General features: G+C 40.0%; 1 protein-coding gene across 1 annotated transcript in view; it reads right to left on the bottom strand.

Annotated features, from left to right (window-relative positions):
- PDCD1LG2 (programmed cell death 1 ligand 2) overlaps positions 1-18,510 on the bottom strand; it is a 60,570-nt gene that overhangs the window by 16,106 nt on the left and 25,954 nt on the right. The window contains exon 4 of the mRNA XM_060153470.1: positions 6,350-6,616. Within this exon, the coding sequence (XP_060009453.1) occupies positions 6,350-6,616 (267 nt within the window). The remainder of the gene's footprint in view (positions 1-6,349; positions 6,617-18,510) is intronic.

Genomic DNA, 18,510 nt, shown 5'->3' with positions numbered 1-18,510 from the left:
CCTCCCCTATCATAGGGCTGTCTGAGAATCACAGACAGTTTTAGCTGAGGAGGGATCAGATATCATTTGATGTGAGGCCTTCGTTTTACAGTTGAGGAAGTAAGGCTCTGAGATGCTAAATTATCTATAAGGTCATCACTGCTAAGTAAGTGATGAAGCCAGGATTGCAAACCTAGATCTGTCTGATCCAAAGCTCAGGCCCCACAGATATTTGTCTCTATCCTAAGATTGTGGTGAACATTAAGAAAAATAAAAAGCATTATGAAGTCTGGTTCATCTACACATTGGATAATCCATATATAAAAATTTTAATTGAGGTATAATTGTCATATAACATTATATTAGTTTTAGGTATACAACATAATGATTTGATATTTGTATATACTGTGACTGATCACCACAATACGTCTAGTTAACCTCCCTTACCATACATAACCCATAGTGATTAATATCTTCTAGGAAATGCTGATTAAGCACTTGCTACATGTAGCACCATAAGTCAAAGAGTTCTCACTGTCCCCACAGCAGGAGAGGCCCCTACTTCAGTGCCTTTATGCAAACCCTTGTCCTGGGCAGGTTCCCTCATAGTTCCTTCCACACACAAACTCTACTTATTCCTGAAGACTTTCTAACATTGAACATCCAACAGGACATCAGTCTGCTTAGATTGTAAGTATCTGAAGTGCAAAGATTTTCTCTAAGTCATCTCTGAATCCCCTATAGAGCCAGGCGCCAGCTACATGAAAGGTGTCAATAAGGATCTGTTGGGCTGAATTGACCATCTGTCTATCTAGTCTACCTTGCCCAATCTTCCTTGTCATTAGTTACCTTGTGGCAGACTGCTGCTTATCCCTTAAATCCATTCTCCATTTCTTCTCTAGTATTAGCTAGGGATTAGGTGGACACATGGCTTCTCTGAGACTACATTTCTAAGCCTCCCCTGCAGTTAGGTGTGGCCAGCCACGTGAACTAAGTTCAGGACTAGAGAATGGGTCTTTTGAGTCTTGGCCTTCAAACACTGAATGTGTCTCTTTTCCTTTCTGAAGGCTGAAACATGAATGTGGCAGTGACCCAGCTTTGACAATTCAGCAGGGGTAACATCCTGGAGAGTGCCAGAGCAACAAGATGGAAAGAACCTGGATTATTGAATACTTTATGGAATATAGTGACTTCCCTGCTCTGAACCACCTTCTATCTCTGACTGTGACATCAGAGAGAAATATACTCCTGCTTTATTTGAGTCACTGTATTTTGAGGTTACTTAGCCTACATCCTAATACATCTTCTTTTAGATTGTTTTATAGCAATTGCATGCTACTTAACAATGATGTCATGATGCAATGGGAAAAACATTGGATTTATCCTATCTACAGCCTCATGCACTCACAAGGAAGTCATGCCTCTCACTAAAGGTACCATACTTTTTTTCCTGTTTCATCCTTTCTGACTGCTAAGGACTTTACAAACATATTTCATTTAATCCTCACAATAACCCTATTAGATATCTACCATTATTTACCCTCATTCTACAAATGAGAGGCTGAGTTCTAGGGTGGCACAGTCATACATTCATGTTCTCAGAGCTAGTAGGTAGCAGAGAGAGGATTTGAAATTCAAGTCCATCTGACTTCAGAGCCCATGCTCCTGACCACTGCCAGAGAGTCACTTCCAAGTCTCCTGGGAGAACTTCTCTGCCAGCCCTACAAGGGTCTTGTTATAATTATTTCCTGTGTTCCAATCTCATTATATTTCCTAATGAAAATGCAACACTGCCTTAGTGGAAGGAACCCTGTTTCAAAGGGAAAATGGTCTCATTGCTCCTTCATTTCTGATTGAAAATTAGGATGTTCAGTCATCTATTCTAGAGCCACTGGAGCACCTCCCACCCCAGACTCTCACTGCTATATTTGTTTTATTCATTGACTTCTGGAGAAGCATGTTGTGGGTCACAGAAGTCAGCTGTGAGCTGCTCAACTTATGAGAATGAGTAGAAAGGGGACAGTCATAAGACAATTTAAAAATGCCTTTGTGAAACAGAAGCAAGAATGCCTTTGTGGGAGAATGTGTGACTTTGGTTATTTTGTTGCTATTTTGTTGGTGTTTGTATCACAAACTAGGGGATCATTTAACTGCTCTGATCTGGCTATCCACACAGACTAGCAGCTGGGATGATGGGACTGGGGTCATCCAAGACTAAGTCTCCAACCCATTAATCTGACATTTATTGAGCACTATATGGGCAGAGCACTGAGGTTTTGCTTTAGTTTGGACATAAAGAAGACTCATGTGAACAATTAAAATACATGGAAAATAAAATACCAATGAAAGAGAAAAGACAAGTACAGTCACAGGCAAACAAAGAAATGGTACAGGCAATAGGTTTTAGGACTCAAGATGAAGGAAAGATGCCTTGTACCCTGGAGTTACCTGAGCTGCCATGGAGAACTGGTGAAGAGGACGAATAATGATATTTTATGTGGAAGAAACTACTGAGCAGAGAAGTCATGGTGACTGGAGAGGTACAAGCAGGTTCAGAGAGTACAGGGAAAGGAAGGGGAGCTGCCTGGAGCAGAGGATCCATGTCAGGGGATAGGATGAATATAGAGCTGGAAAGGATTCTCAACATATCTCTAGAGACTGGTTGAAAATCTCTGACTACACAAAGATTCCTCCATTCCCCTGCCAGCCGCATTCATGAGTGGTATCCCAGGAGCTCCCAACCTCTGATGCAGACCCCACAGGTCTCTCCCACGATTGTTGACTATTCCATCAGCTCTGTTGGCTCCCTTGGAGAGAAGAGCCAGCTTACTTCATTCCTAACTTCTCACCACCTCAAGCCTTCCAGAAGAATGGTTAGTCTGCTCTTCCACCTCTCTACCATGAAGAAAAAAATACTGATGTACTCAGTGATGTGAAGTCTAGATTCCAGTTATTTCCAAATTCATCTTACCCAGGCCCCTGTTTCCCAGCAAAACTCCTTATATGTGTCATTCTAGAAAACCGCATTTCATCCAAAGTATTGGCCAAAAAGTAACCAGGCAGAAAATACCACATAACAAAGGAGAGTTTGCTAAACAATTCTTGGAAAAAAATAATTCCCCTGGGATTGTAATATATAAGACTCTAGACCTCTGGTACGAATTAGTTATAGCTCAATTTTTATAAGGTGACAAGTCTGGTGGTCTTAGCTGTGATTTAAAAAAGAGGTAGAGAATATTGAAAGGTCCAAACTTGCCTAATTCACTATTTTCACTCAAAGTTGGCCCTAAAAATGGGAAGTTGCTAAATCCTTAGCATGAATCCTCTCCTTACTTCCTCACTTCATCATAATCACTTAGTTAGAAAGAAGCTGGGCTAACTTTAGCGCTGAAATTGGGTAGCCAAGTGTGGATAGCTGGGGAAGCGGGGAATTGGGGGTTTGAAGATGACAACGGAGCTGGCTGCCTCTGAAAACTATATCAGGGAGGATTCTTTTCTTGTAAAAAAGAGAAATGCTAGGAAATTAATGATGAGATGGGCATTGAGTCACTTCAAAGTTCTCAGTCTGGTCTGTGGATTGATGCCAATCCATGATAAAATTTAATTTGAGACAGGGCAGGTATCTCTGGTGCCCCGACTCATATTCTGCCTGTCTTACCCCTGATTTCAGCTATGGCTGAATGTGGCTGAATGATGGATGGTTCTGTGCAGGTTCTAACTCACTTCCCCCAGACAGTCTTGCCTCAACCATGTGCTACTTTTATGCCAGGGCTCCCCCAATGCTGAGGGTTGGTCCCTTTCATCATTACTTCCAGTGACCCATTTGTAGAATTTTTGCTTCTCATCTCCACAAATTTAGGCTCCACTTAAAGGTCCAGCTTCCTAGTGGCAAGTGCTTCTCCCAAAGGATGCTGTACCAAGGGATATGTTCTATTGCATCTAGATAATGCCTAGTCAGCTTGAGCTCTACCCACTGTCAGACCAGCAGGCAAAGAAAAGAATCATTGCACTGGTAGAGTAATCAATCTTGATTACCAGGAAGAACTCAAATGCTGCTACATAATGGAGGCAAGGAAGACTATGTCTGGAACTCAGGGATCCACTGATTCTCTGAGTCTTGTTACTTCCACACCCAGTAATAACAATGAAAAGGCAATTGCAACAACTTCAGTCTGCTAAGGGCAAGGTGACTACGGGCTCATGTCTCTCAGGGTTGAAAGTCTGAGTCACCCCCAACCCCTATTTCTCTTCATCTTCCAGGCAAACAAACTATTCCATCTGAAATGCTGAGCGAGGGAAATCTAGAATGTATGGTGGATGAGAGAAATGACAAACATCACTTACGGCTTGGGATCAGTTGCAGCAGCAGAAGCTGTAACTTGTTCCATGAACTCTCGTATGTGCATCTTGTGCAGAGATTGTAGCTACTTCCCTGCCTGAAGCCTCGGAGACAGTGGACTTAATGTAGGGCATGAATGGAGGGATTTGAGCAGCACAAGGGATAGACTGTTGTAGTCCTGCCTCATTTCCTCTCAGCTTCACCCCTGATTTCAGCCACAGACTGGGTAGAATTCAGGGTGGGCCTTGACTCACTTCATGGTCAGTGATTCACCTCAAGTGGATACATTGCTTTCTGCCCTGGAATGACTTTGATGCTCTAGATGGTATGGGGAGCTCACTCAGCCCACATGCATGCATAGCTCACAGTAGAAGGCAGTTAACGCTCCTGGGGACAACTGTTAACCACTGGGGGTAAAAGCAGATTGATTAGTCCTTCCACCTGAAGCCCTTTGAGTAAACATCTTAGGAGATGATCTATGCACTTCTCAGGTGGTCCTTGAGTACTTAAGCTTCTATTGTCCACACCAACAACTTTGGTAATGCACCCTTCTATTTGTTTTTCTTTCTTTCCTGTCTTGATTTCCTAAACCTCTCACTTCTGCTCCCTGGGGTCATCACCTAAATACCTGCATGCCACACAAGTCCTTATCATAGGCTCTGTTTTATCTAACTAAGGTAAAGGGCAAATAGTGAAATATAATGACAACATAGCAAATCTTCTATAAAGTCAAATTTATCATAACTAGGGGCTGTTCTTTACTTGGAGATTATATCCTTTATTGGTATGATAGCAGAATAATGACTCACCTCAAACATGTCCATGTTCTGAAACCTGTGAATGAGTTATCCTACACAGCAGAAAGATTTTGCAGATGTGATTATATTAAGGACCTTGAAATGTGAAAATTATCCTAAATTATCAGGTTGAGGTATGTATTGCGGGGAGGCATCTAATGTAATCACAGGATCCTTAAAAGGTGGAAAAGGTGGCTCTTAAAAGGCAAGAGAGTTAAAGAAAGAGATGTGATGACAGAGGCAGAGATCTGAGTAATGCAATTGCTGGTGTTGAAGGCTGTAGGAAAGGTCCACGAGCCAAGGAATACAGGTGGCCTCCAGAAGGCAGAAAAATCAGGAAAATGAATTCTCAGAGCCTGTGCAATCCTGTCAACACCTTGATTTGAGACCAGTGAAGCCGTTTTCAGATTTCTGACCTCCAAAAGAGTGAGGTTAAGCCCATGATGTTTGTGGAACAATAGGAAACTTATGTCTCTGGTGATAAAATGACCTGTCTCTTATGAAATGATTATGATACTAGATGTTAACTCTCTTATTTGGCAAATGAATGTTCTTGGCAGATAAAAGAATTGTCCGACTACCAAAATTGTCAGAAATTTTGCTGGTGCACGAAATTCTAAAGTATGGGATTCAGCATAGCCAGTGAAGCCTCTAAATGATTATTTTAAGAGGTCAGTTTTCCTGGAAAACCCTAAAACCACTTGGCTGGCAGCAAAGCCAGCAAAGTAACATTCATACTGCTGACTCGTAGTACTGTGCCTGAATCACAATGATGAGCCTTTATGCTGGGTGTTTTCAGTTTCCTCTCTGGATCCATTCTCTCCACTCCAACACTCAGTTCTGAGCTCTGAGAGGCTGACTTTATGAACATGTCAGTGGAATTCCACCTGGGCTCTGCTAATGGGAAGCACCAGCAGGAGACTGGAGGGTGGGAGGAGAACGAGGTTGTGGTATCCATTCATCAGCTTCTGCTCTTTGGGGTTGATGCAGGTGGCAGCATGCCTGTACCGGAGGCCACAGCTCCCTCCTCCAGGTTCCAGTAGCCTCTCCAGGGTGGTAATTGCTCCCCGACCTTTGAAGCCCCGGGTGTCCTGCACTACCTTTAGTACTTTCTCTAAATCCTAATCCCACCTTCATAAATCGTCCCTTTATTACACTGTCCTCAGATTACTCATTCTGAATGTGTCATCCATTTCTTGCCTGAACCCTGACTGGTAAGCTAGGCAGCTCTTACCTTGGTCAATGATGGCCGAAGTGAGTTCCTTCATATTGGCATTCCAGAACACACAGCTGAAATTCCTGCCAGGGTGTGGCTTTAGGCGCAAAACACTAGTGACCTGGTAGAGGCCTTCAGAGGTCTTGGTGTGGCTGGTGTTGGTAGGAACACTGGTATTTGGCCAGGACACTTCTGCCAGGGGATAGCCTACAGCCTGGCAGGTGAGCTCTACCTCATCTGTCCCTGGGACCTTAAGGTTGCGAGTGTTTATTTTCTTGTAGGAAGCTGGATAAGAGAAGAAGAAAAAGAAATAAGTCTCTCTTTTCTGATTCCCGTAGATCTCTGTACTCAATGCCACGTGAAGTAAAATTATCATTATTAAGTACTAATAGTTTTAACTTGTTAAATATTTCCTATGTCCCAGATATCATGCTATTTTACATACATTGAATTATTTAATTTTTACAATACATCAAAACAGCATTGTTAATATACCCAACTTTTGTTGAAGGTAATTGAGGCTAGAGAGGTCGAGATTTCACTCAGAGGCAGAGGGCTTTTAACTGGTGGAGCCAATTTATGAACACTCGAGGTTTGATTCCAAATCTCAATGGTGCTTTACGCTACCACAATCTATGGCATCCTGTATTAATGTAAATTATCTTACAATTGGGGATTGGAGAAAAGAGAGGCTGGGTAAACTAAATCACTAGATAACCCCCACATCTCACTTTATTTAGTACTTTTTCTAACATCTTCAGGAGAAAATTTTCTTTCCATGTCCTCCTTTCCTCTGTCCTCTTTAAGATTAGGAGGAGAAAAAAATAAGGACCTAGAAATCTGTTGGAGGTCAGATTCATTGCCATCTTGGTCCCAGATGGTTCCATCTGGGTTTGTTTTTTCGTTTTTTTAACACCTTTATTGGAATATAATTGCTTTACATTGCTGTGTTAGTTTCTGCTGTATAACAAAGTGAATCAGCTCTACCTATACTTACATCCCCATATCCCCTCCTTCTTGCATCTCCCTCCCACCCTCCCTACCCCACCCCTCTAGGTGGACAAAAAGCACCTAGCTGGTCTCCCTGTGCTATGTGGCTTCTTCCCACTAGCTATCTATTTTACATTTGGTAGTGGCTATATGTCAATGCCACTCTCTCACTTCGTCCCAGCTTACCCTTTCCCCTCCCCGTGTCCTCAAGTCCATTCTCTACATCTGTGTCTTTAGTCCTGTCCTGTCCCTAGGTACTTCAGAACAATTTTTTCTTTAGATTCCATATATATGTGCTAGCGTACGGTATTTGTCTTTCTCTTTTTGACTTACTTCACCCTGTATGACAGATTCTAGGTCCATCCACCTCACTACAAATAATTCAATTTCGTTTCCTATTATGGCTGAGTAATATTCCATTGTATATATGTGCCACATCTTCTTTACCCATTCATCTGTTGATGGACACTTAGGTTGCTTCCATGTCCTGGCTATTGGAAATAGTGCTGCAATGAACGTTGTGGTACATGACACGTTCTGAGTTATGGTTTTCTCAGGGTATATGCCCAGTAGTGGGATTGCTGGGTCATATGGTAGTTCTATTTTTAGTTTTTTAAGGAACCTCCATACTGTTCTCCATAGTGCCTGTACCAATTTACATTACCACCAACAGTGCAAGAGGGTTCCCTTTTCTCCACATCCTCTCCAGCATTTATTGTTTCTGGATTTTTTGATGATGGCCATACTGACTGGTGTGAGGTGATACCTCAATGTAGTTTTGATTTGCATTTCTCTAATGATTAGTGATGTTGAGCATCCTTTCATGGGTTTGTGGCAATCTGTATATCTTCTTTGGAGAAATGTCTATTTAGGTCTTCTGCCCATTTTTGGATTGGGTTGTTTGTTTATTTGATATTGAGCTGCATGAGCTGCTTGTATATTTTGGAGATTGATCCTTTGTCAGTTACTTCGTTTGCAAATATTCTCTCCCATTCTGAGGATTGTCTTTTCATCTGGTTTATGGTTTCCTTTTCTGTGCAAAAGCTTTTAAGTTTCCTTAGGTCCCATTTGTTTCTTTTTGTTTTTATTTCCATTTCTCTAGGAGGTGGGTCAAAAAAGGATCTTGCTGTGATTTATGTCAAATAGTGTTCTTCCTATGTTTTCCTCTAAGAGTTTTATAGTGTCTGGCCTTACATTTAGGTCTTTAATCCATTTTGAGCTTATTTTTGTGTATGGTGTTAGGGAGTGTTCTAATTTCATTCTTTTACATATAGCTGTCCAGTTTTCCCAGCACAACTTATTGAAGAGGCTGTCTTTTCTCCATTGTACATCCTTGCCTCCTTTGTCATAGATTAGTTGACCCTAGGTGCGTGGGTTTATCTCTGGGTTTTCTATCCTGTTTTTTGATCTATATTTCTGTTTTTGTGCCAGTACCATACTGTCTTGATTCCTCCAGCTCCATTTTTCTTTCTCAAGATTGCTTTTGCTTTTTGGGGTCTTTTGTGTTTCCATACAAATTGTGAAATATTTGTTCTAGTTCTGTGAAAAATGCCAGTGGTAGTTTGATAGGGATTGCACTGAATCTGTAGATTGCTTTGGGTAGTATAGTCATTTTCACAATGCTGATTCTTCCAATCCAAGAACATGGTATATCTCTCCATCTGTTTGTATCACCTTTAATTTCTTTAATCAGTGTCTTACAGTTTTCTGCTTACAGGTCTTTTGTCTCCTTAGGTAGATTTATTCCTAGGTATCTTATTCATTTTGTTGCAATGGTAAATGGGAGTGTTTCCTTAATTTCTCTTTCAGATTTTCCATCATTAGTGTATAGGAATGCAAGAGATTTCTGTTCATTAATTTTGTATCCTGTTACTTTACCAAATTCATTGATTAGCTCTAGTAGTTTTCTGGTAGCATCTTTAGGATTCTCTATGTATACTATCATGTCATCTGCAAACAGTGACTGTTTTACTTCTTCTTTTCCGATTTGGATTCTTTTTATTTCTTTTTCTTCTCTGATTGCTGTGGTTAAAACTTCCACAACTATGTTGAATAATAGTGGTGAGAGCGGACAACCTTGTCTTGTTCCTGATCTTAGAGGAAATGGTTTCAGTTTTTCACCATTGAGAACGATGTTGGCTGTGGGTTTGTCATATATGGCCTTTATTATGTTGAGGTAGGTTCCCTCTATGCCTACTTTCTGGAGAGTTTTTATCTTAAATGGGTGTTGAATTTTGTCAAAAGCTTTTTCTGCATCAATTGAGATGATCATATGATTTTTATCCTTCAATTTGTAAATATGGTGTATCACAATGTTTGATTTATGTATATTGAAGAATCCTTGCATTCCTGGGATAAACCCCACTTGATCATGGTGTATGATCCTTTTAATGTGCTGTTGCATTCTGTTTGCTAGTATTTTGTTGAGGATTTTTGCATCTATGTTCATCAGTGATGCTGTCCTGTAGTTTTTTTTGTGTGTGTGACATCTTTGTCTGGTTTTGGTATCAGGGTGATCGTGGCCTTGTAGAATGAGTTTGGGAGTGTTCCTCCCTCTACTATAGTTTGGAAGAGTTTCAGAAGGATACGTGTTAGCTGTTCTCTAAATGTTTGATAGAATTTGCCTGTGAAGCTGTCTGGTCCTGGGCTTTTGTTTGTTGGAAGATTTTTAATCACAGTTTCAATTGCAGTGCTTGTGATGGGTCTGTTAATATTTTCTATTTCTTCCTGATTCAGTCTCGGAAGGTTGTGCTTTTCCAAGAACTTGTTCATTTCTTCCAGGTTGTCCATTTTATTGGCATAGAGTTACTTGTAGTAATCTCTCATGATCTTTTGTATTTCTGCAGTGTCAGTTGTTACTTCTCCTTTTTCATTTCTAATTCTATTGATTTGAGTCTTCTCCCTTTTGTTCTTGATGAGTCTGGCTAATGGTTTATCAACTTTGTTTATCTTCTCAAAGAACTACCTTTTAGTTTTATTGATTTTTGCTATCATTTTCATCATTTCTTTTTCATTTATTTCTGATCTGATCTTTATGATTTCTTTCCTTCTGCTAACTTTGAGGTTTTTTGTTCTTCTTTCTCTAATTGCTTTAGGTGTAAGGTTAGGTTGTTTATTTGAGATGTTTCTTGTTTCTTGAGGTAGGATTGTATTGCTATAAACTTCCCTCTTAGAACTGTTTTTGCTGCATCCCAGGTTTTGGGTCGTCGTGTTTTCATTGTCATTTGTTTCTAGGTATTTTTTGATTTCCTCTTTGATTTCTTCAGTGATCTCTTGGTTATTTAGTAGTGTATTGTTTAGCCTCCATGTGTTTGTATTTTTTAAAGATCTTTTCCTGTAATTGATATCTAGTCTCATAGCATTGTGGTCAGAAAAGATACTTGATACAATTTCAATTTTCTTAAATGTACCAAGGCTTGATTTGTGCCTCAAGATATGATCTATCCTGGAGAATGTTCCAGGAGCACTTGAGAAGATAGTGTATTCTGTTGTTTTTGGATGGAATGTCCTATAAATATCTATTAAGTCCATGTTGTTTAATGTATCATTTAAAGCTTGTGTTTCATTATTTATTTTCATTTTGATTGATCTGTCCATTGGTGAAAGTGGGGTGCCAAAATCCCCTATTATTATTATGTTACTGTCAATTTACCCCTTTATGGTTGTGAGCATTTTCCTTATGTACTGAGGTGCTCCTATGTTGCGTGCATAAATATTTACAATTGTTATATCTTCTTCCTGGATTGATCCCTTGATAATTCTCTAGTGTCCTTCTTTGTCTCTTGTAATAGTCTTTATTTGAAAGTCTATTTTGTCTGATATGAGAATTGTTACTCCAGCTTTCTTTTGATTTCCACTTTCATGGAATATCTTTTTCCATCCCCTCACTTTCAAGCTGTATGTTTACCTAGGTCTGAAGTGGGTCTCTTGTAGACAGCATATATATGGGTCTTGTTTTTGTAACCATTCAGCCAGTCTATGTCTTTTGGTTGGTGCATTTAATCCATTTACATTTAAGGTAGTTATCAATATGTATGTTCCTATTACCATTTTCTTAATTGTTTTGGGTTTGTTATTGTATGTCTTTTCCTTCTCTTGTGTTTCTTGCCTAGAGAAGTTCCTTTAGCATTTGTTGTAAAGCAGGTTTGGTGGTGCTGAATTTTCTTAGCTTTTGCTTGTCTGTAAAGGTTTTCATTTCTCCATCGAATTTGAATGAGATCCTTGCTGGGTAGAGTAATCTTGGTTGTAGGTTTTTTCTTTTCATCACTTTAAATATGTCCTGCCACTCCCTTTAGGCTTGCAGAGTTTCTGCTGAAAGATCAGCTGTTAATCTTATGGGGATTCCCTTGGATGTTATTTGTTGCTTTTCCCTTGCTACTTTCAATATTTTTTCTTTGTATTTAATTTTTGATCGTTTGAGTAATATGTGTCTTGGCGTGTTTCTCCTTGGATTTATCCTGTATGGGACTCTCTGAACTTCCTGGACTTGACTGATTATTTCCCCTCCCATGTTAGGGAAGTTTTCAACTGTAATCTCTTCACATATTTTCTCAGACCCTTTCTTTTATTCTTTTTCTCCTGGGATCCCTATAATTTGAATGTTGGTGCGTTTACTGTTGTCCCAGATGTCTCTGAGACTGTCCTCAATTCTTTTCATTCCTTTTTCTTTATTTTGCTCTGCAGTAGTTCTTTCCACTCTTCTATCTTCCAGGTCACTTATCCATTCTTCTGCCTCAGTTATTCTGCTTTTGATTCCTTCTAGAGAGTTTTTTTAAAAAAATATATTTATTTATTTATTTGGTTGCACCAGGTCCCAGTTGCGGCAGGCAGGCTCCTTAGTTGTGGCATGAGAACTCTTAGTTGCAGCATGCATGTGGGATCTAGTTCCCTGACCAGGGATCGAACTCAGGCACCCTGCATTGGGAGCATGGAGTCTCATCCACTGCGTCACCAGGGAAGTCCCTCTAGAGAGTTTTTAATTTCATTTATTGTGCTGTTCATCATTGTTTGTTTACTCTTTAGTTCTTCTAGGTCCTTGTTAAACATTTATTTTATTTTCTCCATTCTATTTCCAAGATTTTGGATCATCTTTACTATCATTCCTCTGAATTCTTTTTCTGGTAAACTGCCTATTTCCTCTTCATTTGTTTGGTCAGGTGGGTTTTTACCTTGCTCCTTCATCTGCTGCATATTTCTCTGTCTTCTCATTTTGCTTAACTTACTGTGTTTGGGGTCTCCTTTTCGCAGGCTGCAAGTTCATAGTTCCCGTTGTTTTTGGTGTCTGCCCCCAGTGGGTAAGGTTGGTTCAGTGGGTTGTGTAGGCTTCCCGGTGGAGGGGACTGGTGCCTGTGTTCTGGTGGATGAGGCTGGATCTTGTCTTTCTGGTGGGCAGGACCACATCTGGTGGTGTGTTTTGGGGTGTCTGTGAACTTATTATGATTTTAGGCAGCCTCTCTGCTAATGGGTGGGGTTGTGTCCCTGTCTTGCTAGTTGTTTGGCTTGTGGTGTCCAGCACTGGAGCTTGCTGGTCGTTGAGTGGAGCTGGGTCTTAGCATTGAGATGGAGATCTCTGGGAAAGCTCTTGCTGATTGATATTACACGGGGCTGGGAGGTCTCTGGTGGTCCAATGTCCTGAACTCGGCTCTCCCACCTCAGAGGTTCTAGACTAACAGCCGGTAGGAGCACCAAGACCCTGTCAGCCACATGGCCAGTTACATGGGGGAGTTTCTTGCCTTTTGGCAAGTCTGAGGTCTTCTGCCAGCATTCAGTAGGTGTTCTGTAGGAGTTGTTCCACATGTAGATGTATTTTAGATATATTTTTTGGGGGAAGGTGATCTTCACATGTTACTCCTCCACCATCTCGAAGGTCCTCTGGGTTTGGTTTTTTTGTTTTTGTTTGTAGCTTCCTTTCTTATCTCTGGACACTTTAACTTAAAGATTTATGTCATTCCTGCTAAAGATGGGGGTTGATGGCTTTTGAGCAAAGACCTGGAACACCTCTGGCAACACTTTGAAGATGAATGAGTTAATACATGTAAGTACTCAGAAAAGGGCAGGAACACAGTAAGCACTTGATAAATGCTATTATTATTTTTAAAGACTTAGATTCTGCCTATAAATAGTCAAGAACTGAGTATATTTATACTTCTCCCTCACACACACACACACACACACACACACACACCCTTCTGTGCAGTGGATGCTGAATGAACTGATCAGATATGTCTCCCTGCCCTCTAGAAAACTGAGATCTAAAATAGACACAAGTGACATTGAGAGCACCAGGAAGACACAAGGACAAATTGTCCAGTTATCTTAGATGATAGCTAAAAATAAATATTAACCATGTATGCAGATACCAGGGAGTGTAAAAAGTAACCTGCTGATTTTTGGTGAAAGGAAGAGGGAGTGAGCACTAGCTCTCATCAGGTAGGAAATACTTCTTTAAGAAAGAATTTCAATACAATCTTTGAAGTAAAGATGTATATATGGCACAGATATGATGAAACATTTTTTTGTTAAATTTTTGGGAGGAGTATAAATGAGCACAAACTGTGAAAAGTGATTTTATATTAAAATAATGCTAACAGCCATGTGGAAAATATCAAATATGTATGATTTACTAAGTGTTTTCTAGGTGCTGAGTTCATGCCCTGTGCTTTTACATTCTGTGGAGGTGAAAGGAAGATTCATTTCCCTCTCCACAATTTTTGCTTTTTGAGAACCTCCCTTGTGCGTCTCTGTGTTATGAGTTGCTAATTTGATTAGTTATAGCCAAAGTCACTCACTGAGTCACGGGTCACTGGAGAGCAAGGTGACTGTGTCTTGAAGTGCTGCTTATAACCTGTGGCCTTCTCTTGAAGTTCTTTCCATGCCATTAAGAGTAGTTGCCCTGGCCTGCTGGCCTGCCTGCCTCAAAAATCTCTCACATCTTCCCGCATCCACAGTATTCCAGCTTCTGCTTGTGACTGGGTGGGTGGGGCAGATTTTCTTATCTATGAGTTTGGATGGATAACTTCAGGGACTGATGTGCAAACCTGGACTCAGTTTAAGACAAGGGAGCAAGAAACAAGAATTCCCTATTCAGTGCAAATTATCAGAGAATCTCCAAAGTGGGGAGAGGGGAAAGGGAAAGATTATGTGCTCATCCAGTTGTTAATTTAAAAAAATGGAGTTCATTTCCATTTGGCTACTGATTCCTCTGGGTACAGCTCACTTAGTCAAGAACTTAAAAAGGAGCAGGGGTGAGTAGCTCTAACTACTGACTCCATCCTCTTAATATACCTTATCTTGCTTAAACCACCCAAGGACCTTAGGAGGTAGGAAAATTTCATATTCCAGTAATAAATAAGGAAACAGCTGGAATATGGGGTGGTTGGGGAGCTTTGAACTCATGTCCTTCATGGGTACAGTATTCTGAATTCTGCACTGGGATCATCACAAGAGGATGATTCTCTATGTAATCACAAAAGTCTAGGGATGAAGCAACATACATGGGAAGAGAGATATGTTTCCCAGGGGGACTTCAAAGTACCCAGAAGTAGAAGAAGATAAGAAGAATTAGGTTCTGAAGCAGCCTACTGAAGGTCTTGAAGTAGTTAGACTCATTAGTCTCCTTGGAGCCAATTTTGGTCTATCTCTAGCAATCCATCAGTATCTGAAGCATGCATTTTGAGTAGTCACTTTATCTAATTTTATGTTATTTTATCTACACTTATTGTCCCTTCATTTGATGTCCTTTATAATCATTTAATCCTATTCTGTTGTAGATTATTTCTGTAAGCTCTGGGGCTTTGGAGGGGCATAGAGTAGAATAAATGGATTCATAGGAGTAGTGCGTTACAGGTGAGGGCTTGGCCTGCTCCAGCAAGGTAGCTCAGGACAAGATGTTGGTCTTGGTTGCTGAGTTGGTAGGTGATTTCAGAGGTAGGAGGGCCATGAATCAGGATCTGGGCTGAGGCTTTGACTTGGGATATATAAATAAGGGAAGAGATGGGAGAGATGTTCAACTAAAAGAATCGGCGAGAAACGATGCGACTGACAGGGACTGATTTCCAAAATATACAAACAGCTCATAGAGCTCAATATGAAAGAAACAAACAACCCAATCAAAAAGTGGGCAGAAGACCTAAATAGACATTTTTCCAAAGAAGACATACAGATGGCCAACAGGCACATGAAAATACACTCAACATCGCTAATTATTAGAGAAATGCAAATCAAAACTATAATGAGATTATCACCTCACACCAGTCAGAATGGCCATCATCAAAAAGTCTGTAAATAATAAATGCTGAAGAGGGTGTGGAGAAAAGGGAACCCTCCTACACTGCTGGCATGAATGTAAATTGGTACAGCCACTATGGAGAACAGTATGGGGGTTCCTTAAAAAACTAGAAATAGAGTTACCATATGATCCTGCAATCCCACTCCTGGACATATATCCAGAAAAGATGAAAACTCTAATTTGAAAAGATACATGCACCCCAATGTTCAGAGCAGCACTATTTACAATACCCAAGACATGGAATAACGTAAATGTCCACTGACAGATGAATTGGTAAAGAAGATTCCATTGTATGGTACATACATACAATGGAATATAACTCAGCCATTAAAAAGAATGAAATAATACCATTTGCAGCAACATGGATGGACCTAGAGATTATCATACTAAGTGAAGTAAGTCAGACAGAGAAAGACAAATATGTGGAATCCAAAAAACTGATACAAATGAACTTATTTACAAAACAGAAACAGACTCGTAGACATAGAAAACAAACTTATGGTTACCAAAGGGGAATGGGGGAGAGGGATAACTTAGGAGTCTGGGATTAACAGATACACACTACCGTATATAAAACAGATGAACAACAAAGATATACTGTATAGCACAGGGAACTATATTCAATATCTTGTAATAACCTATAATGGAAAAGAATATGAAAAAGAACACATATATATATCTGAAACACTTTGTTGTACACACTAACACAACATTGTAAATCAACTATACTTCAGTTTGAAAAATAAAATTTTTAAAAAAGAATGAGCAAGGTTTGGGGGAGGGACAGGAGCACACACCCTACATTTATGTAATATTAAAGATGTCTCCACAGCCTCTTTCTTATTAGGGAAATGGCTGAAAAGACCTCATTATCAGCAATACACAGTGGGGAAGCTGGACTGAGGGTGACATTCTTAGGAAAAGATGAGTAAATTTTGGAATTTCAGAGGTGGAAGTGATCTTAAAATTTGATTAGTCCAACTTCCTGCTCAACGAGAAGTATCTTCTCCAGCAGCTTTGCTAGATAACTATCTTGATGAATGTTTCACATGCACTTGCAAACAATGTGTATTCTGCAGTTGTTGGGTATAAATTTTATATATGTCAATTAGATCAAGATGGCTAATTGTGTTGTTCTACTCTTCTATTTTCTTTTTTGTGTGTGCTACCAGTTATAACAGAGATGAGTTGAAATCTCCAAATATAATTATGGATTTGTTTATTTCTCCTTTTAGGTCTGTCAATTTTTGTTTTATATATTTTGAAGCTATATGGTTAGATGTATACACGTTTAGGATTGTTACATTTTCCTGTTGAACTGATTTTTTCTATCGTTGTGAAATGCCCCTTTTTATTTTAATAATACTTTTCTTCTTGATATTAGTAACTTGCTAGATAACTAACTTTTGGTTAAACACATCTGTGAATGGAAACTCTTACTTCCAGAAGCAGTCATTGCCACAATTAGACAATAAGAAAGTTAAACTTTCATTGGGAGGATCATCCTTACGCCAAGTCAAATTTTGCCTCATGGTAGCTTCAACCCATTGGTACTTGCCTCGTTTAGCAAAACAACATATGGTAAGCATAGTAGTTAAGAACCTGGGCTTCAGAGTCAGAAAGGTTTGACTAGGCTTAAGCCAAGTGGTGGTTACGTGACCTGTCAAGCCTCAGTTTTCTCATTTGTAAGATAGGTATGATAATACTTATCCTTAACAGGGGTGTGAGGATGATTAAATGAGTTAGGTACCTAGAACTTATTAAATAGTCAGTTAGTACTGTCAATTATTATTATCTCTTTTATGTGACAAAACCCTTCAGATATCTGAAGATCACTGGCAAGACCCCGTATAGTGTTTCCACCTCTTAGGTAAAACATGCCTACTTCCTTCAACCATATCTCACAGGACATAATTTTCAGCCCCAGTTCCAGATAGCACTCTTCGGATACACTTTGTTTTTGCCAGTGTAACATGACCTATATTCCAGATATTATCTAAGCAGCACAAAGTGTAGTGTGACTAATTATTTCCTATGTGCTGAGTACACTTCAGGCCCAACACAGGGTTTTAAAGCAGCCTAAGGTCGTAAGATCGATTTTGTTGAGTGATCTACTGCCCAGCTAGGTTGGCTATAACAGACGCCTTATCACTTGGAGATGGTCTCCAGGTTGACCCAAGACCTTTGTTGCCCCTTAGTCAACAACTACTGCTTGTTCAGTCGGTTATAGATCCAGTCAACTACACTATTATTCATCCCATGTTTTACCATTTTATGCACAAGGTGTGTGCTGTGTGGGTCTGGGCCTGTTTGCCCTTAGATCAATCCCTCAGTTTCTGCTCTATACGGCGGGAAGGCTGACTCCTGCAGGCTGTGTATCCCAGGCTCGTGACAGCCAACAGCAGGCATTCGGGAAGACGTGAGAGTTAGCAGGAGGAAGGAGAATGAGTGTTTCTCCCCCATACTCTATGCTATAAGGCCTCTCCAGCAGCAGCCACAGCTCTTCCCTGTCTCCAGATACCACTGGACAGGCCCACTTGGGTTCCACCGCTGGGCCCATTAACCCTGCCTTCCCCCTGTTCCTCCAACCCAGCAGTGTGGTAGCAGCTTCCTGCTTTTGCTAACTGGTGATTTGCTTCCCTAGTCCCCATTTGGCTTCTCAGTCTGTTCCATCAAAAGAATTACTATTTTCTGGTTTCAATTTCCATTGGTTTAAATGGTTTCTGTTATCCCAGTTGTCTCTATAATTCAAATGTTACTGGCAACTCTAGCATTTCTGAAATAAAGATAAGCTTTATTATCTTTACTATATTTTTTACTACTATATTATCTTTACTACTGCACATAGTATCATCTGCTTTATCATCATAATGACCCTAACTAAGGTGAAAAAATGTAGTTT

Source organism: Lagenorhynchus albirostris, chromosome 7, assembly GCF_949774975.1.
Source record: "Lagenorhynchus albirostris chromosome 7, mLagAlb1.1, whole genome shotgun sequence".
In the NCBI taxonomy this organism is placed as follows: Eukaryota; Metazoa; Chordata; class Mammalia; order Artiodactyla; family Delphinidae; genus Lagenorhynchus; species Lagenorhynchus albirostris.
Note: the sequence above shows the minus strand (reverse complement) of the source record. Positions and strands in the feature narration are given on the sequence as shown.